The sequence below is a fragment of the Astyanax mexicanus genome, chromosome 2, assembly GCF_023375975.1.
Source record: "Astyanax mexicanus isolate ESR-SI-001 chromosome 2, AstMex3_surface, whole genome shotgun sequence".
In the NCBI taxonomy this organism is placed as follows: Eukaryota; Metazoa; Chordata; class Actinopteri; order Characiformes; family Acestrorhamphidae; genus Astyanax; species Astyanax mexicanus.
Window position 1 is genome coordinate 23,945,093 of NC_064409.1, and position 20,068 is coordinate 23,965,160.

The following is a 20,068-nucleotide window of genomic DNA, read 5'->3' on the forward strand; positions in this document are numbered from 1 at the left end:
TTACACATTATAGCACGAACCTGGAGTGTATTATTACGATTATGGCACAGTTCCATCATCACTGTTTATTAAAAGATTTTGAGTTAAAGAGGACGAGAAAATATGATCTGTTTGGTTATAAAAACTCTGCAAGTTAAAATAGTTCCATTGCTGTTTGTAGCTGTGCTGTTTGGCTTGTAAGCACTGCATAATTTCTAGGTTACCTGTATGTGGGGGAGTAATACATGATAAGCTTTGGTTAGAGTGCATTACCAGCTGATAACGGCACTCATCGTAAGCCTCTCAGCCAATCACATTGCAGGGTCGGTACTAACTGTGGTATAGTAATGCACTATAAGTTGCACCTAAAATCCTTTAATTTTCCCAAAAAATCAGATATTAAGAAGCAGCAAAGCCACTCTGCTGAAGCACTGCACTATGAGGGTGAGTTTTCAGTGAAGTTTCTTCACCACTAAGGCTGGGTGCAGCAGCATTAGCATTAGCCGCTGACCACAGTGCTAGCTCTTTTACCATTTAGAGGCGAGTATATCGCACTGTAGTCAGCGTGTTTGCTGTGTTAAAACAAGCTACATGGGACATGCCCTGCTTTACCGCAACACTCAGAGTACCTCATTCAAGCGCTATCGGGCGGCATTTCGGTCCTGCTAGCGCTGCGGTTAGCGGCTAATTCTAATGCTGCTGCACCCAGCCTTAGTGCTGGGAAACCCTACTGAAAACTCACCTTCAGACAAAATATTGGAAATCTAAGCTTACTATAAATAAATGGAAGACGTTAATTTGATACCTTATTATTCGGAGCACATTATAGAATTTAATATACGGTAGTAACGCTGTATTGTAGTGCTTGTTGTTGATAAAGGTTAATAAAGTAACGTCTTGTTCATGTGATTTTATCAGCTATTGTTGATTAATCGTTCTTCATGCAGAGCATCTGAGGGATCAGAGATCACAGGTGTTTAGCCACCCTTGCCCTTTACACACTGAAATAAAATCCTTCCTAATTCCTTCTTGAATGGTTTAATACTATTATGGGCTGTAGAAGGAGAAATCCCTTCTAATCTTCCTTGGGGAAACATTGTTTTTAAACATTTCAATCACTTTCTCATATTTTATAATATTTGCTACAAACTCAAGATGCTTTGCCAAACTTTTACATAATTGGTCTCCCTACATAGCTCGTCTTAACTTTGTTTGGAGGCCTGAAACACAGGAATTATGTAATAATGTATTATAATAGTTCAAATGAATTTGTTCTTTATAGCATTTTTTTCTTTTTTGCATTTTCCTTGCAGTCCCAATTTCTTTCTGAATTGAGGTATTAATGGCTGTGGTTCTGCACAGAACCCATTTTCAAAGACGTGTTTATGAGGTTTCTGATGTTAAATATGTCTTACAATGTTAATGAAGTTCTCAGGAGACACGGTATAACGTATAACCCACTCCCTACAGGACACATATCTAAAGTACCTTCTTCCTGTGTTCCTGAGTTTCTGACCAAGGTCACAAGCTTTATCAGAAGCTTTCAGCAGTGCTAACATGCCAGCGGCTGCAGTTTTATTCATACTATGACTTTACTGTGCTTTGCGTGTAGTGGACAGGTTTCTACTAGTTTTAGGTCTAAAAAACTCAATATTTCTGCCCTCATTTTCAACTTTCTGTGCGTTTGTGCTGAATTACACCCTTTAAAAGGTACTACAATGCTATGCTACCCTAGTTAATTGCAATTCTGTTAAGCAATTGCTATGTGGTTATTATATTGTTGATAGGTGGTTGTTATGCTGTTTCTAAGAGGGTTTTGAGGTGGTTGCTAAGATGTCGCTAGATAGTTGGTTGCTAAATAGATAGTATGTGGTTACTGTGCTGTGGTGTTGCTAAACAGTTGGTGGTTACTAGGTGGCCAAGAGGTTATGAGGTGGTTCCTATGATGTTACTGAGGTCCCTAGTCATTTGCAATGCTGCTGCCAAGTGGTTGCTAGGTGGTTACTATGGTGTTTTTCCAGTGAGGTATTCCATGAGGAATTCCATATGGTTACAGTGCTGCTGCCAAGAGGTTTTGAGGTGGTTACTATGATGTTACTACCTGGTTCCTCATTATTTGCAATGCTGTTGCCAAGTGGTTGCTATGTGGTTACTATGGTCTTGGTAGGTGGTTGTGATAGTATTCCACATGGTTGCTGCACTGTTGCCAAGAGGTCACGAGGTAGCTGCTATGATGCTGCTATATTTCTTCTAGTTAATTGCAATTATGTTACCAGTGATTGCTATGTGGTTATTATATTGTTGGTAAGTGGTTGCTATTCTGTTTCTAAGAGGTTTTAAGGTGGTTGCTAAGATGTTGCTTGGTAGTTGGTTGCTATGGTGTTGCTATGAGGTTCCTCGTTATTTGCAATGCTGTTGCCAAGTAGTTGCTTGATGGTTCCTATGGTGTTTTTTACAGTCAATCCAATAGCTCTAAAAAAAGAGACATGAAAAAACTGAAATGAGGGAACCATTTAGTTTTTTTTTTTTTTTTTTAGATTTGGTTGCTATGATATTGCTATTAGGTTCCTAGTTATTTGCAATGCTGTTGCCAAGTGGTTGCTATGTGGTTACTATGTTGTTTTTCCAGTCAAGCCAACAGCTTTATATGCAGAAACATGACTAAACTGAAATGAGAGAACCAACTAGATTTGTTTTTTTTAGATTTGGTTGCTATGATGTTGAGGCTATGAGGTTCCTAATTATTTGCATTGCGGTTGCCAAGTGGTTGCTACATGGTTACTATGTTGTTGATAGGTGGTTTCTAGATGGTTGTGTTGGTATTCCATGTGGTTGCTGTGCTGTTGCCAAGAGGTTTTGAGGCTGCTAAAATGCTGCAAATGTGGTTCTTAGTTAATTGCAAATCTGTTGCAAAGTGGTTGCAAAATGGTTACTATATTGTTGGTAGGTGGTTGCTATGGTATTCCATGTGGTTGCTACACTGTTTCCAAAAGGTTTTAAGGTGGTTGCTAAGATGTCGCTTGGTAGTTGGTAACTGGTTGCCATGGTGTTGCTAAATAGATAGTATGTGGCTACTGCGGTGTTGGTACAGTTGGTGGTTGCTAGGTTGCTGATATGGTATTCCAAATGGTTACAATGCTGCTGCCAAGAGGTTATGAGGTGGTAACTATGGTGTTGGTAGGTGGTTAAGATGGTTTTTCCACATGGTGGCTGCACTTTTGCCAGGAAGTCATAAGGTGGTCGCTATGATGCTACAATATGGTTCTGAGTTAAATGTAATTCTGTTACCAAGGGATTGCTATGTTGTTATTTTATTGTTGGTAGGTGGTCGCTACACTGTTTCAAAGAGGTTTTGAGGTGGTTGCTACGAAGTTTGGTTGCTTGGTAGTTAGTAATTAGTTGCTATGGTGTTGCTAAATAGATAGTATGTGGCTACTGTGGTGTTGGTACAGTTGGTGGTTGCTAGGCTGCTGATATGGTATTCTACATAATTATAGCGCTGCTGCCAAGAGGTAATGAGGTAGTTGCTATGATGTGACTATGTGGTTCCTAATTATTTGCAATGCTGTTGCCAAGTGGTTACTAGGTGGTTATTACAGTGTTCCAAGTGGTTGTTGCACTGTTGCTAGGAAGTCACAAGGTGGTTGCTATGATTCTGCTTCATGGTTCATAGTTAATTGCAATTCTGTTACTCAGTGATTGCTATATTACTATATTGTTGGTAGGTGGTTGCTACACTGTTTCTTAGAGGTTTTGAGGTGGTTGCTAAGACATCTGGTTGCTTGGTAGTTGGTAATTGGTTGCTTTGGTGTTGCTAAATACACAGTATGTGGCTGCTATGGTGTTGGTACAGTTGGTGGTTACTAGTTCACCAAGAGGTTATGAGGTGGTTACTATGATGTTATCACATGGTTCCTCGTCATTTGCAATGCTGTTGCCAAGTGGTGGCAACGTGGTTACTATGGTGTTGGTAGGTGGTTGAGATGGTGTTCCACATGGTTGCTGCACTTTTGCCAGGAAATCATGATGCTTTTATATCTCTGCTAATTAAGTGCAATTCTGTTACCAAGGTATTGCTATGTGGTTATAATATTGTTGGTAGATGGTTGCTACGCGAGATTTTGAGGTGGTTGCTAAGAAGTTTGGTCGCTTGGTAGTTGGTAATTGGTAGCTATGGTGTTGCTAAACAGTTGGTGGTTACTAGTTCGCCAAGAGGTTATGAGTTGGTTCCAATGATGTTCTTATGTGGATCCTTGTTATTTGCAATGCTGGTGCCAAGTGATTGCTAGGTGATTACTATGGTGTTGGTAGGTGGTTGAGATGGTATTCCACATGATTGCTGTGCTGTTGCCAAAAGGTCATGAGGTGGCTGATAAGATGCCACTGTATGTCTCCTAGTTGATTGCAATTATGTTGCCAAGTGATTCCTTTGTAGTTACTTTACTGTTGGTAGATGGTTGCTACGCTGTTTCTAAAAGGTTATGAAGTGGTTGCTATGGAGTTGCTAAATAGAGCTATGGTGTTGCTAAATAGTGGGTACTCTTGTTGCTAGGTGGCTGATATTGTATTTCACGTGCTTACAACACTGTTGCCCAGAGGTTGTAAGGTGGTTGCTGTGGTATTGCTAGGTTGTTGGTAAGTGGTTTATATGGTGTTGATAGGTGGTTTGTAACTAGGTGTTGCAGGTGTATTTTGCAGTGTTGGTGAATAAGTGAACACTCACTAGGCGGCGGAGTCGTTGAGCTGGTACTCTCGGGATCGGCTGAAGCAGGCCTGAACTCCTCCATCTTTCCACAGTCGCTTTATCACTCCGGCCAGTTCAGCGGTCATGAAGCCCTCCTCCGCACTGCCCGCTAACACGAACAGCTGCCGCGCATCGTCCTAAAACACGCATATATACATCATCAGGATCAGCCAGCATGTGCAGACGTTCTGCTACATTTTTAAACATTGCTGTGAGGACTTGATTGTGTTCAGTGACAAGAGTTGGATGTTCAGCGGCTCACCTCATCCCCCTCATCGCCCCATGTATAGTTTCTATAAATATTTTTAGTAAGCAATTGCTATCCTTTAAGAAGTGCAGGCTAGTACAATATCCATGTACTTCATGTACTCCATGTTTTTTCCCTGTCTCCTTATATTTCCCAGCCATGTGCTTCCTTGTACATGGCCCTGTGTTGTTCTTCTTATCTCCTCCCTAGTCTCTAGTCATTTGTAACTCCACCCCCTCGTTTCCCTCTCCAGGAGTTTTCTGTTTCCTGTTCCACTTCCGTGTGTAATTATAGCCCCTTTGTTTCTGTGTTACCTTGTCGGTTCTTGTGTGTGTTGAACAACTGTTTTGGTTGCTAGTGATTATTTGTTGTTTTCTGTCTCAGTGCATCCTTATGTTAAGTTTTTTTTTTTGTTTTCTTGTTTATTACATTGGTGAGTGGTTGACATGCAAGAGTGTTGCTAGTTAGTTGCTATGGTATCCTGTGTGGTTTTTATGGTCTTGCTTTGCTATGGTTGCTATGGCTTTGTTAGGTGGTATTTGTGGAACCAGATTTTTGGTCTGGTGTTTCAGAAGAATATCAACTAGTAAGTGGTTGCATTGGTGCCCCATGTGGTTGGCTGTGTTTCTAGTGTAAAAAAAAAATTTTTGATTAAAAATCTGAGTACAATCCCTAATCACAAACAAATGGGGCAGAAAAAAAACAATATGTTGATTTACAATGTGCTACACACTAATAATGGTTGTGCATTGTTATACATATTATTTTTTTTTTCTTAATACTTTTTAAATTCTTATTTTTCTGTACACATTGATTTTGCTTTGCCACATATCTCACAGTTTTTAATATCAACAACTTGTCGGTCTGATTGTGTGATACGGCCATGGTTACAACTTTTTGATCAGAAGGACAGATTTTGCATAAACTTTACTATCATACAAATATTTCTCCATCCCCCAAATTACTGACATTAATTTTCACACATGCCCAAGCCATAGAATGTCTGATAAAAACAGTCACAGAAATGTACCTCGACCAGGGCAATAAACTGAGCTCTTGTCTTCGGTTCTACTGACCTGCACTTATCTATTTGTTGTTTTCTCATCCCTTGTTGCTCAAATTTTAGTTGCACAACCATTCTGTGTTTTTAGCTTCAGGAAATGGGCTTGTCTAGTTATTTTGGCACACAGCAGGGCGGGGCAGTGCCCGTGCCAGCGAGCCACTGAGGGAAAATCAGTCCCAGCAGAGTAATGAAGCTTCACTGGATCTGCATTAATAACACTCTCAATCTGCATCATCAGCCCAGTAAACACACTATCACTGCAGCCCTCATTAACACCCTCCACTACACACACACAAACACACACATTATCACTCTCTATCAGCTGCTACTCCATCACACTCTACCCCACCTCACACACACACACACAACTGAGCAGAAAGCACACAAACACTGATTTTCTTCAATATGTGTTCAAATACCCCTTAAAATATATATTAATAAGCTCTGTTTTTATAACTGCTTATCACTGTGGCTTTATTACTTCCTTCTAACTTAATGCAAAACTAGTTTTTTATCTTTTTGTCACTTTTAAATCACTAATGGACATACAGTATTTACACAATAGTATTGGGACACCTACACATTACACTTTTTTGGCATCCTATTTTAGACCCATAGGCATTAGTGTAGAGTCTGCCCCCTTTTCTCAGTTTCTACATAACAGATGACTGTGGCTCGAGCACACCAGTACTCAGTTGTACCTATAAGATAACACCTTAGAACTTATACAGGTGTGGACATTCCAATGCCATCCTTTTTAAAAAAATATTTTAAACTTTTATCCCATTTTATGCCAATTTACAAGACCAATTACCCAACCCACTCATTAGGACTCACTCTATCACTAGTGAAGACTAGGTGAAGACTAGCACATGCCTCCTCCGATACATGTGAAGTCAGCCACCACCTCTTTTGCAGCATTGCCAAGCAGCATTTTAACATACTCGGAGGAAAGCGCAGCGACTCGGTTCCGATACATCAGCTCACAGATGCCTTGTGCTGAGTGCCATCACCCTTTGGAGTAATGAGGGAGAAGAGCACATCTACCCACCCAGAGAGAGCAAAGCCAATTGTGCTCTCTCAGGACTCCGGCAGCTGATGGCAAGCTACATGAACGGGATACGAACCCAATGACATCCAAACCTGAAGATCCAACATCTACTGGCTAGAATGCTGTGGCTGTTTATGATCCAATCAGCAACATTTAACCCAAACCTGAAGACCCAAAACCACCAAAAAAAAAACAAATCTAATGTGGCTGTTAATGATCTGATCAGCAACATTTAACCCAAAACAGAAGATCCGATATCTAACGGCTAGATTGCTGTGGACATTTATGATCCGATTAGCAACATTTAACCAAAACTTGGAGACCCAAAACCTAACAACTAAGCTAATGTGGCTGTTAATGATCCGATCAGCAACATTTAACCCAAAACAGAAGATCCGATATCTAACAGCTAGATTGTTGTGGCCATTTATGATCAGATTAGCAACATTTATCCCAAACATGAAACACCCAACCTTCCCAAATACACTAATCATCCCCCAAAAAATTATCTTAAGTTTGTTTTTTTAAAACATCGGTATTTAGAAAAGAGCCATTGTATTGAAATGTGCATCAGTATCAGCAGTTCTGTATCAAAATCATCAGATCAGGATTAAAAACATGTGGATCAGCCCACCACTAGTAATCTTATATTATTATTTTTTTTCCTGTAGCAACAGAACTGAATGAAACTACTGAATTCGGTGATTAAGAGGTGTGTCCCAAAATGTGTGTCCATATAGTGCATGTTTAATCAGAACAGCCCTCCCTCTTCCTCACCGCTCTCGCCGCGTCCCCGAAGTCGATCTTTAGGCGGCCCATGGCGCGGATGATGGCGATGATGGACTGGATGGTGTTGCTGTAAACCACAGCCTTATACTGCTTACACTCCTCCTCCGAGTAACCAGCCTCGTGGATGATTCTAGAGAGAGAGAGAGAGAGAGATAGAGAGAGAGAGAGAGAGAGAGATATGGAGAATATGTAAAAGAGCGAGAGAGAGATACACTCCTGATTTTCAGATAAAGACACAGAGCTTCGTTTAACTTACTTCATCTGCTTCACTATCGTACTCTTCCCCGACTCCCCCGCACCTGAAAGAGAGAGAGAGAGATAGAGAGAGTTAGTTCATTGTGACATGGTGGCTTTGGCATTCCATCATGTTGCTATTGTATATGGCTGCTATGGTGTTACTAGGTGGTTGCTAAAATGTTGGTAGGTGGTTGCTATGACATCCTAGGTGGCTGATATGATATGATGATGTGGTGTCGTTTAGTGTTTGCTACGGCATCTCAGGCGGTTGTTAAGTGGTTGCTGTGGTATCTTGTGTGGTTGGATGGGAGTAACTTGTAACCTGTGTATTTGTATCACTGTGACATAAGAAGGGTGCCAACTATTCATGCTATACAAGTACAAGTCACATTATACTGTAAGCCCAGATAAGTTGAATTAACTTAAAAAAACTGAGGAAACTGGTTGCCTTAATTTAATTAAGCTAATTTAGCTAATTAAATTTTTAAGCAATGTTTAATGAAAAACTGAGTAAATTACACTAATAATTATGCTAATGAATAATATGTATGCCTATATTGTATGTGCAATTCATTGTTTTTTATTTTTTTTTGTTATATTAATTTCTCTACATAATAATTCTACCTTAAGTGTTATAGTCAGGAGAATAAAATATATTTGTATTTAGTTTGTGAAATACAAATTTGATATACTCATAGAAATTTAAATGAACAAAAATGCTATAGAGAAAAAGGTACAGCCCAGAGCCAACACAGTTAGCAGCTCAGAAAGCAAGGCTTGTTCTTACAGCCTACAACATAGAGGCCAGACAGTTAATCATAGTATATGATCTACAAGTTTACCTAAGGTAGCCTGGAATTAATCACTTCACACTAGGGGCGGGGGATATGGCCCTAAAATAATATCACGATATTTCATGGTATTTTCGCAATAACGATACTCTTGGTGATATGACAAAACACTAAATTAAAAAAAAAAAAATACATTTTATTATTGCATACAACTGAGATATAAAAAAATACAAGAATTTTATTAGAATGATATTATTAGAATGACACTAATAATATCAAGCACTCCAAATATCTCCATATATCCAGGATTAAAGTAAAAAAATGAAACTGGACATATAATCTGTCTCTTGTTGATATATAATAGAAAATGAGAACAGTGTGAATTGTTATTTTGCTAAAAACAGCAAAAAAATAGTAGCCTGATGTGATAATTAGGGGTGGATGATATGGCACCATATTTCAGGATATAATATCGTTCACGATATTATCATTCAAAATATTGGCGATATTCACACTAATGGTGAATGTCAGAAACTGGGGGGCACACCCAGTATGCAAATAGATTGTGACAGAAGCCAATAGTAAACAAAAAGCCAATAGCAACAGACTAAACTCACTTATTATAAGTTGGTTCAACTCAAAGATCTTCATTTACATTGTGGGCTTACAGTAAAGTGTTGCTTATTGGTTGCTGTTGTACCCCAGTGTATTGACAGTGTATTTGTATCAGGGCAGGACGATATGGCCAACATCCTATATCAAACTATATTTCTCAATTTCGGGCAATACAATAATATAATTCTGATATCAATATGAACAATATAAAAGCCACAGAAAAACTGCAAGCATGCCCAAAATGGGTACCTACAAACTTATTACAAATAAGATGTTGGCATATTAATGTTGTAATTAATAAATACTGAAATATCAGAAAAATCATCATCACCTTTATTGAAAATTTTTTATCACAATATACAGCTCAGGAAAAAAATAAGATGATTTCAGTTTCTGAATCAGTTTTTCTGATTTTGCTATTTATAAATGTATATGTTTGAGTAAAATGAACATTGTTGTTGTCACGTCTGGTGCTGTTAGCTCCTCTGTCCCTTCCACACCAAGCTCTAACGGAGGTTCTCAGGTCTACACTACCCAGAATGCACCACCCGCTGACATCACGCACTCACCTGATCACGTGACACCTCACCTGCTTCCTCCAGGAAGTCCCGAATACTGATTACTGGCACTATAAAGGTGCACGCCAAACAGACTACCACGCCGCGTATTGTAGGTTCTCCTCTTTACAAAGCGTTACTTATCTATTGTCTCAGTTTACTTTGTGTATGACCTTGCTTTTGTTTTCTCGACGCCGATTATTGCCTTTGCCTCTGATACTGGATTGTTTGTGTATGACTTGGACTGTGTTTTCACTACTGCCTCTTGGATTACCTCTGATACTGGATTGCTCGTGTGTGAACTCTGGACTGGTTATCGTTTATGGTATGGTTTTGCCTTCATTACTCTGTTTACTGGTGATCACCCATTTCTCTGTATCGACTCTGATTACATCTGTTTATTCTTATAATAAACACATTTTGATTTTATCAGTATCTGCACGTGTCTGCCATTCTGTACATACCATGACAGTTGTTTTATTCTATAAACTACAGACAATGTTTATCCCAAATTCCAAATAAAAATAGAGCATTTATTTGCAGAAAATGAGAAATAGCTGAAATAATAAAAAAGATGCAGAGCTTTCAGATCTCAAATAATGCAAAGTAAATAAATTCATATTCATAAAGTTTTAAGAGTTAAAAAATCAATATTTCAGTTTTTAGTTTTCATGCATCTTGGCATGTTCTCCACCAGTCTTACTCACTGCTTTTGGATAAATTTATGCCACTCCTGGTGCAAAAATTCAAGCAGTTCAGTTTGGTTTGATGGCTTGTGATCATCCATCTTCCTCTTGATTACATTCCAGAGGTTTTTAATTTGGTAAAATCTAAGAAAGGTATCATTTTTAAGTGGTATATTGATATTATATTGTATTTGTCTCACTGTGCTTACATCAGGTGTGGAATTAATTTCTACAGTAGGTGAGGAACTCTGGAACTAGTCCCAGTGTAGAAGTACTGCCAGTAGAACTGTTGGTTTATCTGGAGCAGATAAACCAACAGTATATATTTGTCCAGTGTTCTCGTATCGCTGTATCCATACCAATATAAAACTACAAAACTGCTGAACTGATAACACTGAGCAACACCTAAATCACTTTAGTGCTTAGTGTGGGGTTCCCTTTTCACTGTGAATAAATGGTGAGAGTGAGATTAATAGAAAGTGTGAGTGTGAAAGAGAGAGACAGAGATACACAGAGAGATAGAGAGAGAGAGAGAGAGAGAGAGAGAGAGAGATAATGTAACAGCTGTTATCAGCTGTTAGGAGTACAGCAGCACCCACTGCGGAAAACAAAACAAAACACAGCTCTAATTTCCACTAAAGTGTTTCTGAATACGGAAACAGACGACAGTCTCTAAAGACCGAACCCAACAGAACCGAGAAAACACTACAATCTCACACTGAGAGAAAACCTGCTGCAGCAGAGCCACAGGATTAGTTTATCAGAGTAGGAAACAGCAGAACAACCGCCGTGACAAAATATTACACAGATAACACCACAGCTGTAGATCGACAGCATTTCAATTATTAACCAATATATCAAACATTATTTTATTACATTACTCTGCAATATAGATATTACAGTCTGTCAGAATGAGTGTCTGTATCATATGAACATTATAAAGCATTATAGAGCTCCCGCTATGCTTTCTTTAGTATATTACAGTATGTCAGAATGAGTGTCTGTATCATATGAACATTATAGAGCATTAAAGAGCTCTCGCTATGCTTTCTGTAGTATATTACAGTCTGTCAGAATGAGTGTCTGTATCATATGAACATTATAGAGCATTATAGAGCTCCTGCTATGCTTTCTGTAGTATATTACAGTCTATCAGAATGAGTGTCTGTATTATATGAACATTATAGAGCTCCCGCTATGCTTTCTGTATTACAGTCTGTCAGAATGAGTGTCTGTATCATATGAACATTATAGAGCATTATAGAGCTCCCGCTATGCTTTCTGTAGTATATTACAGTTTTTCAGAATGAGTGACTGTATCATATGAACATTATAGAGCATTATGGAGCTCCCGCTATGCTTCCTTTGGTATATTTCAGTCTGTCAGAATGAGTGTCTGTTTCACATGAACATTATAGAGCATTATAGAGCTCCCGCTATGCTTCCTTTGGTATATTTCAGTCTGTCAGAATGAGTGTCTGTTTCATATGAACATTATAGAGCATTATAGAGCTCCCGCTATGCTTTCTGTCCCATATTACAGTCTGTCAGAATGAGTGTCTGTATCATATAAACATTATAGAACATTATAGAGCTCTCCCTATGCTTTGTGTAGTACATTAAAGTCTGTCAGAATGAGTGTATGTATCATATGAACATTATAGAGCATTAAAGAGCTCCGGCTATGCTTTCTGTAGTATATTACAGTCTGTCAGAATGAGTGTCTGTATCATATTAACATTATAGAGTATTATAGAGCTCTCGCTATGCTTTCTGTAGTATATTACAGTCTGTCAGAATGAGTGTCTGTATCATATGAACATTATAGAGCATTATAGAGCTCTCACTATGCTTTCTGTGGTACATTACAGTGTGTCTGAATGAGTGTCTGTATTATATGAACATTATAGGGCATTATAGAGCTCCCGCTATGCTTTCTGTACTATATTACAGTCTGACAGAATGAGTGTCTGTATCATATGAACATTAAAGAGCATTATAGAGCTCCAGCTATGCTTTCTGTAGTATATTTCAGTCTGTCAGAATGAGCGTCTGTATCATATGAACATTATAAAGTATTATAGAGCTCCCGCTATGCTCTCTGTAGTGTATTACAGTCTGTCAGAATGAGTGTCTGTATCATATTAACATTATAGAGTATTATAGAGCTCTCGCTATGCTTTCTGTAGTATATTACAGTCTGTCAGAATGAGTGTCTGTATCATATGAACATTATAGAGTATTATAGAGCTCTCGCTATGCTTTCTGTAGTATATTACAGTCTGTCAGAATGAGTGTCTGTATCATATGAACATTATAGAGCATTATAGAGCTCTCACTATGCTTTCTGTGGTACATTACAGTCTGTCTGAATGAATGTCTGTATTATATGAACATTATAGGGCATTATAGAGCTCCCGCTATGCTTTCTGTACTATATTACAGTCTGACAGAATGAGTGTCTGTATCATATGAACATTAAAGAGCATTATAGAGCTCCAGCTATGCTTTCTGTAGTATATTTCAGTCTGTCAGAATGAGCGTCTGTATCATATGAACATTATAGAGCATTATAGAGCTCCCGCTATGCTTCCTTTGGTATATTTCAGTCTGTCAGAATGAGTGTCTGTTTCATATGAACATTATAGAGCATTATAGAGCTCCCGCTATGCTTTCTGTCCCATATTACAGTCTGTCAGAATGAGTGTCTGTATCATATGAACATTATAGAGCATTAAAGAGCTCCGGCTATGCTTTCTGTAGTATATTACAGTCTGTCAGAATGAGTGTCTGTATCATATTAACATTATAGAGTATTATAGAGCTCTCGCTATGCTTTCTGTAGTATATTACAGTCTGTCAGAATGAGTGTCTGTATCATATGAACATTATAGAGCATTATAGAGCTCCCGCTATGCTTTCTGTAGTATATTACAGTCTGTCAGAATGAGTGTCTGTATCATATGAACATTATAGAGCATTATAGAGCTCCCGCTATGCTTCCTGTGGTATATTTCAGTCTGTCAGAATGAGTGTCTGTTTCATATGAACATTATAGAGCATTATAGAGCTCCCGCTATGCTTTCTGTAGTATATTACAGTCTGTCAGAATGAGTGTCTGTATCATATGAACATTATAGAGCATTATACAGCTCCTGCTATGCTTTCTGTACTATATTACAGTCTGTCAGAATGAGTGTCTGTATCATATGAACATTATAGAGCATTATAGAGCTCCCGCTATGCTTTCTGTAGTATATTACAGTCTGTCAGAATGAGTGTCTGTATCATATGAACATTATAGAGCATTATAGAGCTCCCGCTATGCTTCCTGTGGTATATTTCAGTCTGTCAGAATGAGTGTCTGTATCATATGAACATTATAGAGCATTATAGAGCTCCCGCTATGCTTTCTGTAGTATATTACAGTCTGTCAGAATGAGTGTCTGTATCATATGAACATTATAGAGCATTATACAGCTCCTGCTATGCTTTCTGTACTATATTACAGTCTGTCAGAATAAGTGTCTGTATCATATGAACATTATAGAGCATTATAGAGCTCTCGGTATGCTTTCTGTAGTGTATTACAGTCTGTCAGAATGAGTGTCTGTATCATATGAACATTAAAGGGCATTATAGAGCTCCAGCTATGCTTTCTGTAGTGTATTACAGTCTGTCAGAATGAGCGTCTGTATCATATGAACATTATAGAGCATTATAGAGCTCCTGCTATGTTTTCTGTAGTGTATTACAGTCTGTCAGAATGAGTGTCTGTATCATATGAACATTATAGAGCACTATAGAGCTCCCGCTATGCTTTCTGCAGTATATTATGGTCTGTCAGAGCATAAACAGAGCAATAACACATTTCATTGTTTAACCTTGACTCCATCTGCTATCAGAAATAAGACACACTTTTTGTTGTTCCAGTTTTGTGGAAAAAAAAACGCTGATCTGAATAAAGAGTAGGTGCACACACACACACACACACACACACACACACACACATCTCAGCAGACTACACAGCAGACTTTTCAACTATTATCAACTCAGCAGGTGTGATGCCACTGTGCATAAATCTCCCTCCAGCGATAAAACACCTGTGCTGAATGTGTATGCTGAGTATGTGTGTGTGTGTGTGTGTGTGTGTGTGTGTTTGTTGTTTTCAGAGAGTAATTTATGCAGGGTTCTGCTCCTCTGATTCACTCTGCTGATATCATCAGGCGGCTAAAAACATCAAAGGCTTTCTGTAAGGACAACAGGGTGGGACACACACACTCATACTCACGCACACGCACACACACACACACTTGCTGGACTATTTCCCAAGTTTTACCCTAAAGACATAACAGAGTACTGTTTTTTACAACTCACAGTGAGAGCTAGCCAGGCTAGTTAGAGTAACTGAGGGAGGTAGATTGAAGCAAAGAGTAAGGCATAGGGAGTGTAGAGTAAAGAAGAGCAATGTACAGTAAGTAAGGGCTAGGTACACTGAAATAGAAGTGGATTAGAGTGAATGTAGAGTGAGTGTAGAGTGAGGTAGAGTGAATATAAAGTTAGGTGGAGGTAAGGTGTAGCAGAGTGACATCAGTGTGAGAGTAGAGTGAGGTTGGATGAAGTAGAGTAAAGTCAAAATGAGGTTAAGACTGAGGTAAAGTAGTGTAAAATAGAGTGAGTGTAGATTAAGGTAGAGTGAGTGTAGAGTTAAGTGATGTCAGAGTGAGGTAGATTGAGGGTAGTGTGAGGTAGGATGTAGTAGAGTGAGGTCAGAGTGAGGTAGAGCTAGGTAGGATGTAGTAGAGTGAGGTCAGAGTGAGGTAGAGCTAGGTAGGATGTAGTAGAGTGAGGTAGAGCTAGTTAGGATGTAGTAGAGTGAGGTCAGAATGAGGTAGAGCTAGTAAGGATGTAGTAGAGTGAGGTCAGAGTGAGGTAGAGCTAGTTAGGATGTAGTAGAGTGAGGTCAGAGTGAGGTAGAGCTAGTTAGGATGTAGTAGAGTGAGGTCAGAGTGAGGTAGAGCTAGGTAGGATGTAGTAGAGTGAGGTCAGAGTGAGGTAGAGCTAGTTAGGATGTAGTAGAGTGAGGTCAGAGTGAGGTAGAGCTAGTTAGGATGTAGTAGAGTGAGGTCAGAGAGAGGTAGGGCTAGTTAGGATGTAGTAGAGTGAGGTCAGAATGAGGTAGAGCTAGTAAGGATGTAGTAGAGTGAGGTCAGAGTGAGGTAGAGCTAGTTAGGATGTAGTAGAGTGAGGTCAGAGTGAGGTAGAGCTAGGTAGGATGTAGTAGAGTGAGGTCAGAGTGAGGTAGAGCTAGTTAGGATGTAGTAGAGTGAGGTCAGAGTGAGGTAGAGCTAGGTAGGATGTAGTAGAGTGAGGTCAGAGTGAGGTAGAGCTAGTTAGGATGTAGTAGAGTGAGGTCAGAGAGAGGTGGAGCTAGTTAGGATGTAGTAGAGTGAGGTCAGAGAGAGGTAGAGCTAGTTAGGATGTAGTAGAGTGAGGTCAGAGTGAGGTAGAGCTAGGTAGGATGTAGTAGAGTGAGGTCAGAGAGAGGTAGAGCTAGTTAGGATGTAGTAGAGTGAGGTCAGAATGAGGTAGAGCTAGTTAGGATGTAGTAGAGTGAGGTCAGAATGAGGTAGAGCTAGTTAGGATGTAGTAGAGTGAGGTCAGAGAGAGGTAGAGCTAGTTAGGATGTAGTAGAGTGAGGTCAGAATGAGGTAGAGCTAGTTAGGATGTAGTAGAGTGAGGTCAGAGAGAGGTAGAGCTAGTTAGGATGTAGTAGAGTGAGGTCAGAATGAGGTAGAGCTAGTAAGGATGTAGTAGAGTGAGGTCAGAGTGAGGTAGAGCTAGTTAGGATGTAGTAGAGTGAGGTCAGAGTGAGGTAGAGCTAGTTAGGATGTAGTAGAGTGAGGTCAGAGAGAGGTAGAGCTAGTTAGGATGTAGTAGAGTGAGGTCAGAATGAGGTAGAGCTAGTAAGGATGTAGTAGAGTGAGGTCAGAGTGAGTTAGAGCTAGTAAGGATGTAGTAGAGTGAGGTCAGAGTGAGGTAGAGTGAATTACAGTGAGTGTAGAGTAAGGGAAAATAAATGTAAAGTTAGTAAGTAAAATGAGGTTAGTAAAATGAGGTTAGAGTGAGGTACAGTGTAGTAGAGTGAGGTTAGAGTGAGGTAGGGTGAAGTAAAGTGAGGGTAGAATGAGGTAGGGTATAGTAGAGTGAGGGTAGAGAGAGGTAGAGTGTAGTAAAGTGAGGTAAGGTGTAGTAGAGTAAGGTTAGAGTGAGTTAGAATGTAGTAAAGTGAAGTTAGAGTGAGTTAGGGTGTAGTTAAGTGAGATTAGAGTGAGGTAGGGTGAAGTAGAGTGAGGGTAGAGTGAGGTAGGGTGTAGTAAAGTGAGGGTAGAATGAGGTAGGGTGTAGTAGAGTGAGGCTAGAGTGAGCTAGGGTGTAGTTGAGTGAGGTTAGAGTGAGGTAGGGTGTAGTAGAGTGAGGCTAGAGTGAGGTAGGGTGTAGTTGAGTGAGGTTAGAGTGAGGTAGGGTGTAGTAGAGTGAGGCTAGAGTGAGGTAGGGTGTAGTAGAGTGAGGTTAGAGTGAGGTAGTGTGTAGTAAAATGAGGGTAGAGTGAGGTACGTTGTAGTAGAGTGAGGTTAGAGTGAGGTTGAATGTAGTAGAGTGAGGCAGAAATTCACAGTAAACTCTTACACCACACTACGTATTGTTTTTGAAGTTTCTGCTCAAAACATCCTCCAGTTTGAGAGTCAGGAACATTAGTGCTGCAACATTAAGCCCAGAAAGCCCACCCCCTTCCCTTATCCAGCACCAGCCCACCACTACATCCGGCACTGATTTTCTCACACTGCCCAGCAGCTCACTGTGATCCTGACTGATTAGCGGCTTGCAGCATTAGTCTGATAAATTAGCTGAAATCTGAACTTTGGCTTCGGCAGCGACTGAAATAATTCATTAGGAAATAAAATTCTGCAGCTGAAACAGTGCGGTCTACACTGTGTGTACTTTCACTGAACCTCAAACCAGGAAATCACATGTCAGGCCCACAGAGATATGAGTGATTGTGAAAGGCACTGAAGGGTGATGAACTGGTGAAGGAATAGTAGCTTAATTACACAAATATTGGCTGATAGTATGGCTGCACGATATATCGTTTAAGCATCGTCATTGCGATGTGCACATGTGCAATATTTTGCTTCTTGATAAAAGAAGCAGATACACAGCGCTGTCTCTGTGTCTGTGTGAGTGACAGGCTGCTGCTGCCTGAGAAGAGAGAGCGGCAGGGGGAGCGCAAGGGGGGAGCACATGGTTGGGCACATGCTTCTAAACGCACGTGTCAAAGACTGTGCACCTCAGTCCAGCACAGTTTTGCACAGCTGATATTTCCAGTTACAGCTGAATTCATGTTTTTAATCCCAGAAAAACGCTCTTATTTACCTTTTAAAAAGTCATTTAAATGCCTGATTAAAGGGCCGATTACTGTTGTTTTGCTGTTTTCCTCAGGTTTTTAGTGCTCGGCGCTGACTCAGCTCTTGATCGGTCCCGGATGCGAGACAGCAAGCCGGTGGGGGCGGGGCTGATGACATCATGGGCCCTGCATTGTTTAATATCGCGATATATATTGTCAAAAAAAGAACATTTGCAATGTATTTGTAATGCAATTGTAATATCGTGCAGCCCCTAGCTGTTTGCCCTTTAAAACGTCCTTTTAGAACTGCTTCATCTTCTGAAATTTCCTCTTAGCACTGCATCACTGCATTATCCTGTAAAATGTCCTTTTAGCACTGCTTTGTCCACTAAAACTGCATTTTAGCACTGCAACATCCTGTAAAAATCCTTTTATCACTGCTTTAGCATATAAAATGTCCTTTTAGTATCGCTTCATTCACTGAAACCGTTTAGCACTGCTTGATCCTCAGGAACTTCTTTTTAGCACTGCCTCATCCTGTAAAAAATCATTGTAGCACTGCTTCATCCTCTGGAACTTTCTTTTAGCACTGCATCATCCTGTAAAAAATCCTTTTAGCCATGCTTCAGCATCTAAAACTTACTTGTAGTATTGTTTCATCCTCTAAACTGTCCTTTTAGCACTGCTTCACTCTGTAAAAATTCCTTTTAACACTGCTTTAGTATCTAAAACATCATTTCAGCACTGCATCATCATGGAAAAAAATCCTTTTAGTACTGCTTCAGCATCTAAAATGTATTTTTAGTATTGCTTGATCCTCTAAACTGTCCTTTTAACACTGCTTCATTCTGTAAAAAATACTTTTAACACTGCTTTAATATCTAAAACATCCTTTTAGCACTGAATCATCCTCTGAAACTCCCTTTTGTACTCTTTTAGTCTCTATAACACTATAAAACTTCCTCATCCTTTAAAACGTTATTTTTGCATTGCTTCATCCTCTAAAACTACCTTTTAGCACTACTTAATCCTGTCAAACTTCCTTTTAACACTTCTCTAGTCTCTATTACTTAATTCTAGAACCTCTTCATGCTTTAAAACATTCTTTTATCACTGCCCCTTTCCCTGAAATGCCCTTTTAACACTGCTTCAGGATCTAAATCATCCTTATAGCACTGCATCATCCTCTTTCAGTCTCAAAAATCTGTTTTGGTACTGCTTTAGTCACTTAAACTTCCTTTTCAGTGTCTAAATTCTCTCTTAGCCCTACTTCATCCTTTGCCCTCTTCTTTGATGAACTGCTTCAACCTCTTTAACTCCTTTTCAGCACTGATATATCCTTTAAGATTTGTTTTAGCCTGTAAAACTTTATTTTATCTCTACTTCAAGCTTACACACTGTCTTTTAGCACTAAAAAACTCACTCATGTAATATGTGTATGTGTTTTCAGCACACCCATGCTACATATTTAATGTGGTGTGTGTGTGTTAGATCGTATTACAGTACTTCAGTTTCCTGTTATCTGTGTATTGTGTAATGTGAACAGCTGTGTAACACAGAGAGAAAGTACGGGAGGAGAAGAGTAGATGTGTAGATGTGGGTAATGGAGACTTGGGGCAGACAGGCGGTCAGATGAAGGAGTGTAGAGGTGAAGGGGACTGCAGTACACAATGCAGCACTCACCCTGCTTTACATTCACTAAATACATCCCCCCCTCTGTTCATGTAACCAGAAGATTGCACCGGATAAAAAAGCCCAGGTGGATAATGGCAAGTTTAGCAAGAACACTCCAAAAGTGTGTTTTAAGCTAAAGCTCTTTTAGATCAGTTCATATTCAGAGCTGCAAAATCCAGCTGTAAAGATCCAGAGAAACAGCTCAACTCCAGACATGGAAAACTCTGAAG

General features: G+C 39.5%; 1 protein-coding gene across 1 annotated transcript in view; it reads right to left on the minus strand.

Moving 5' to 3' along the window:
* gnai1 (guanine nucleotide binding protein (G protein), alpha inhibiting activity polypeptide 1) overlaps nt 1-20,068 on the minus strand; it is a 45,145-nt gene that overhangs the window by 15,675 nt on the left and 9,402 nt on the right. The window contains exons 2-4 of the mRNA XM_049473856.1: nt 8,130-8,172; nt 7,862-8,003; nt 4,703-4,860 (exon numbers count right to left, since the gene is read on the minus strand). Coding sequence (XP_049329813.1) covers nt 4,703-4,860; nt 7,862-8,003; nt 8,130-8,172 — 343 coding nt within the window. The remainder of the gene's footprint in view (nt 1-4,702; nt 4,861-7,861; nt 8,004-8,129; nt 8,173-20,068) is intronic.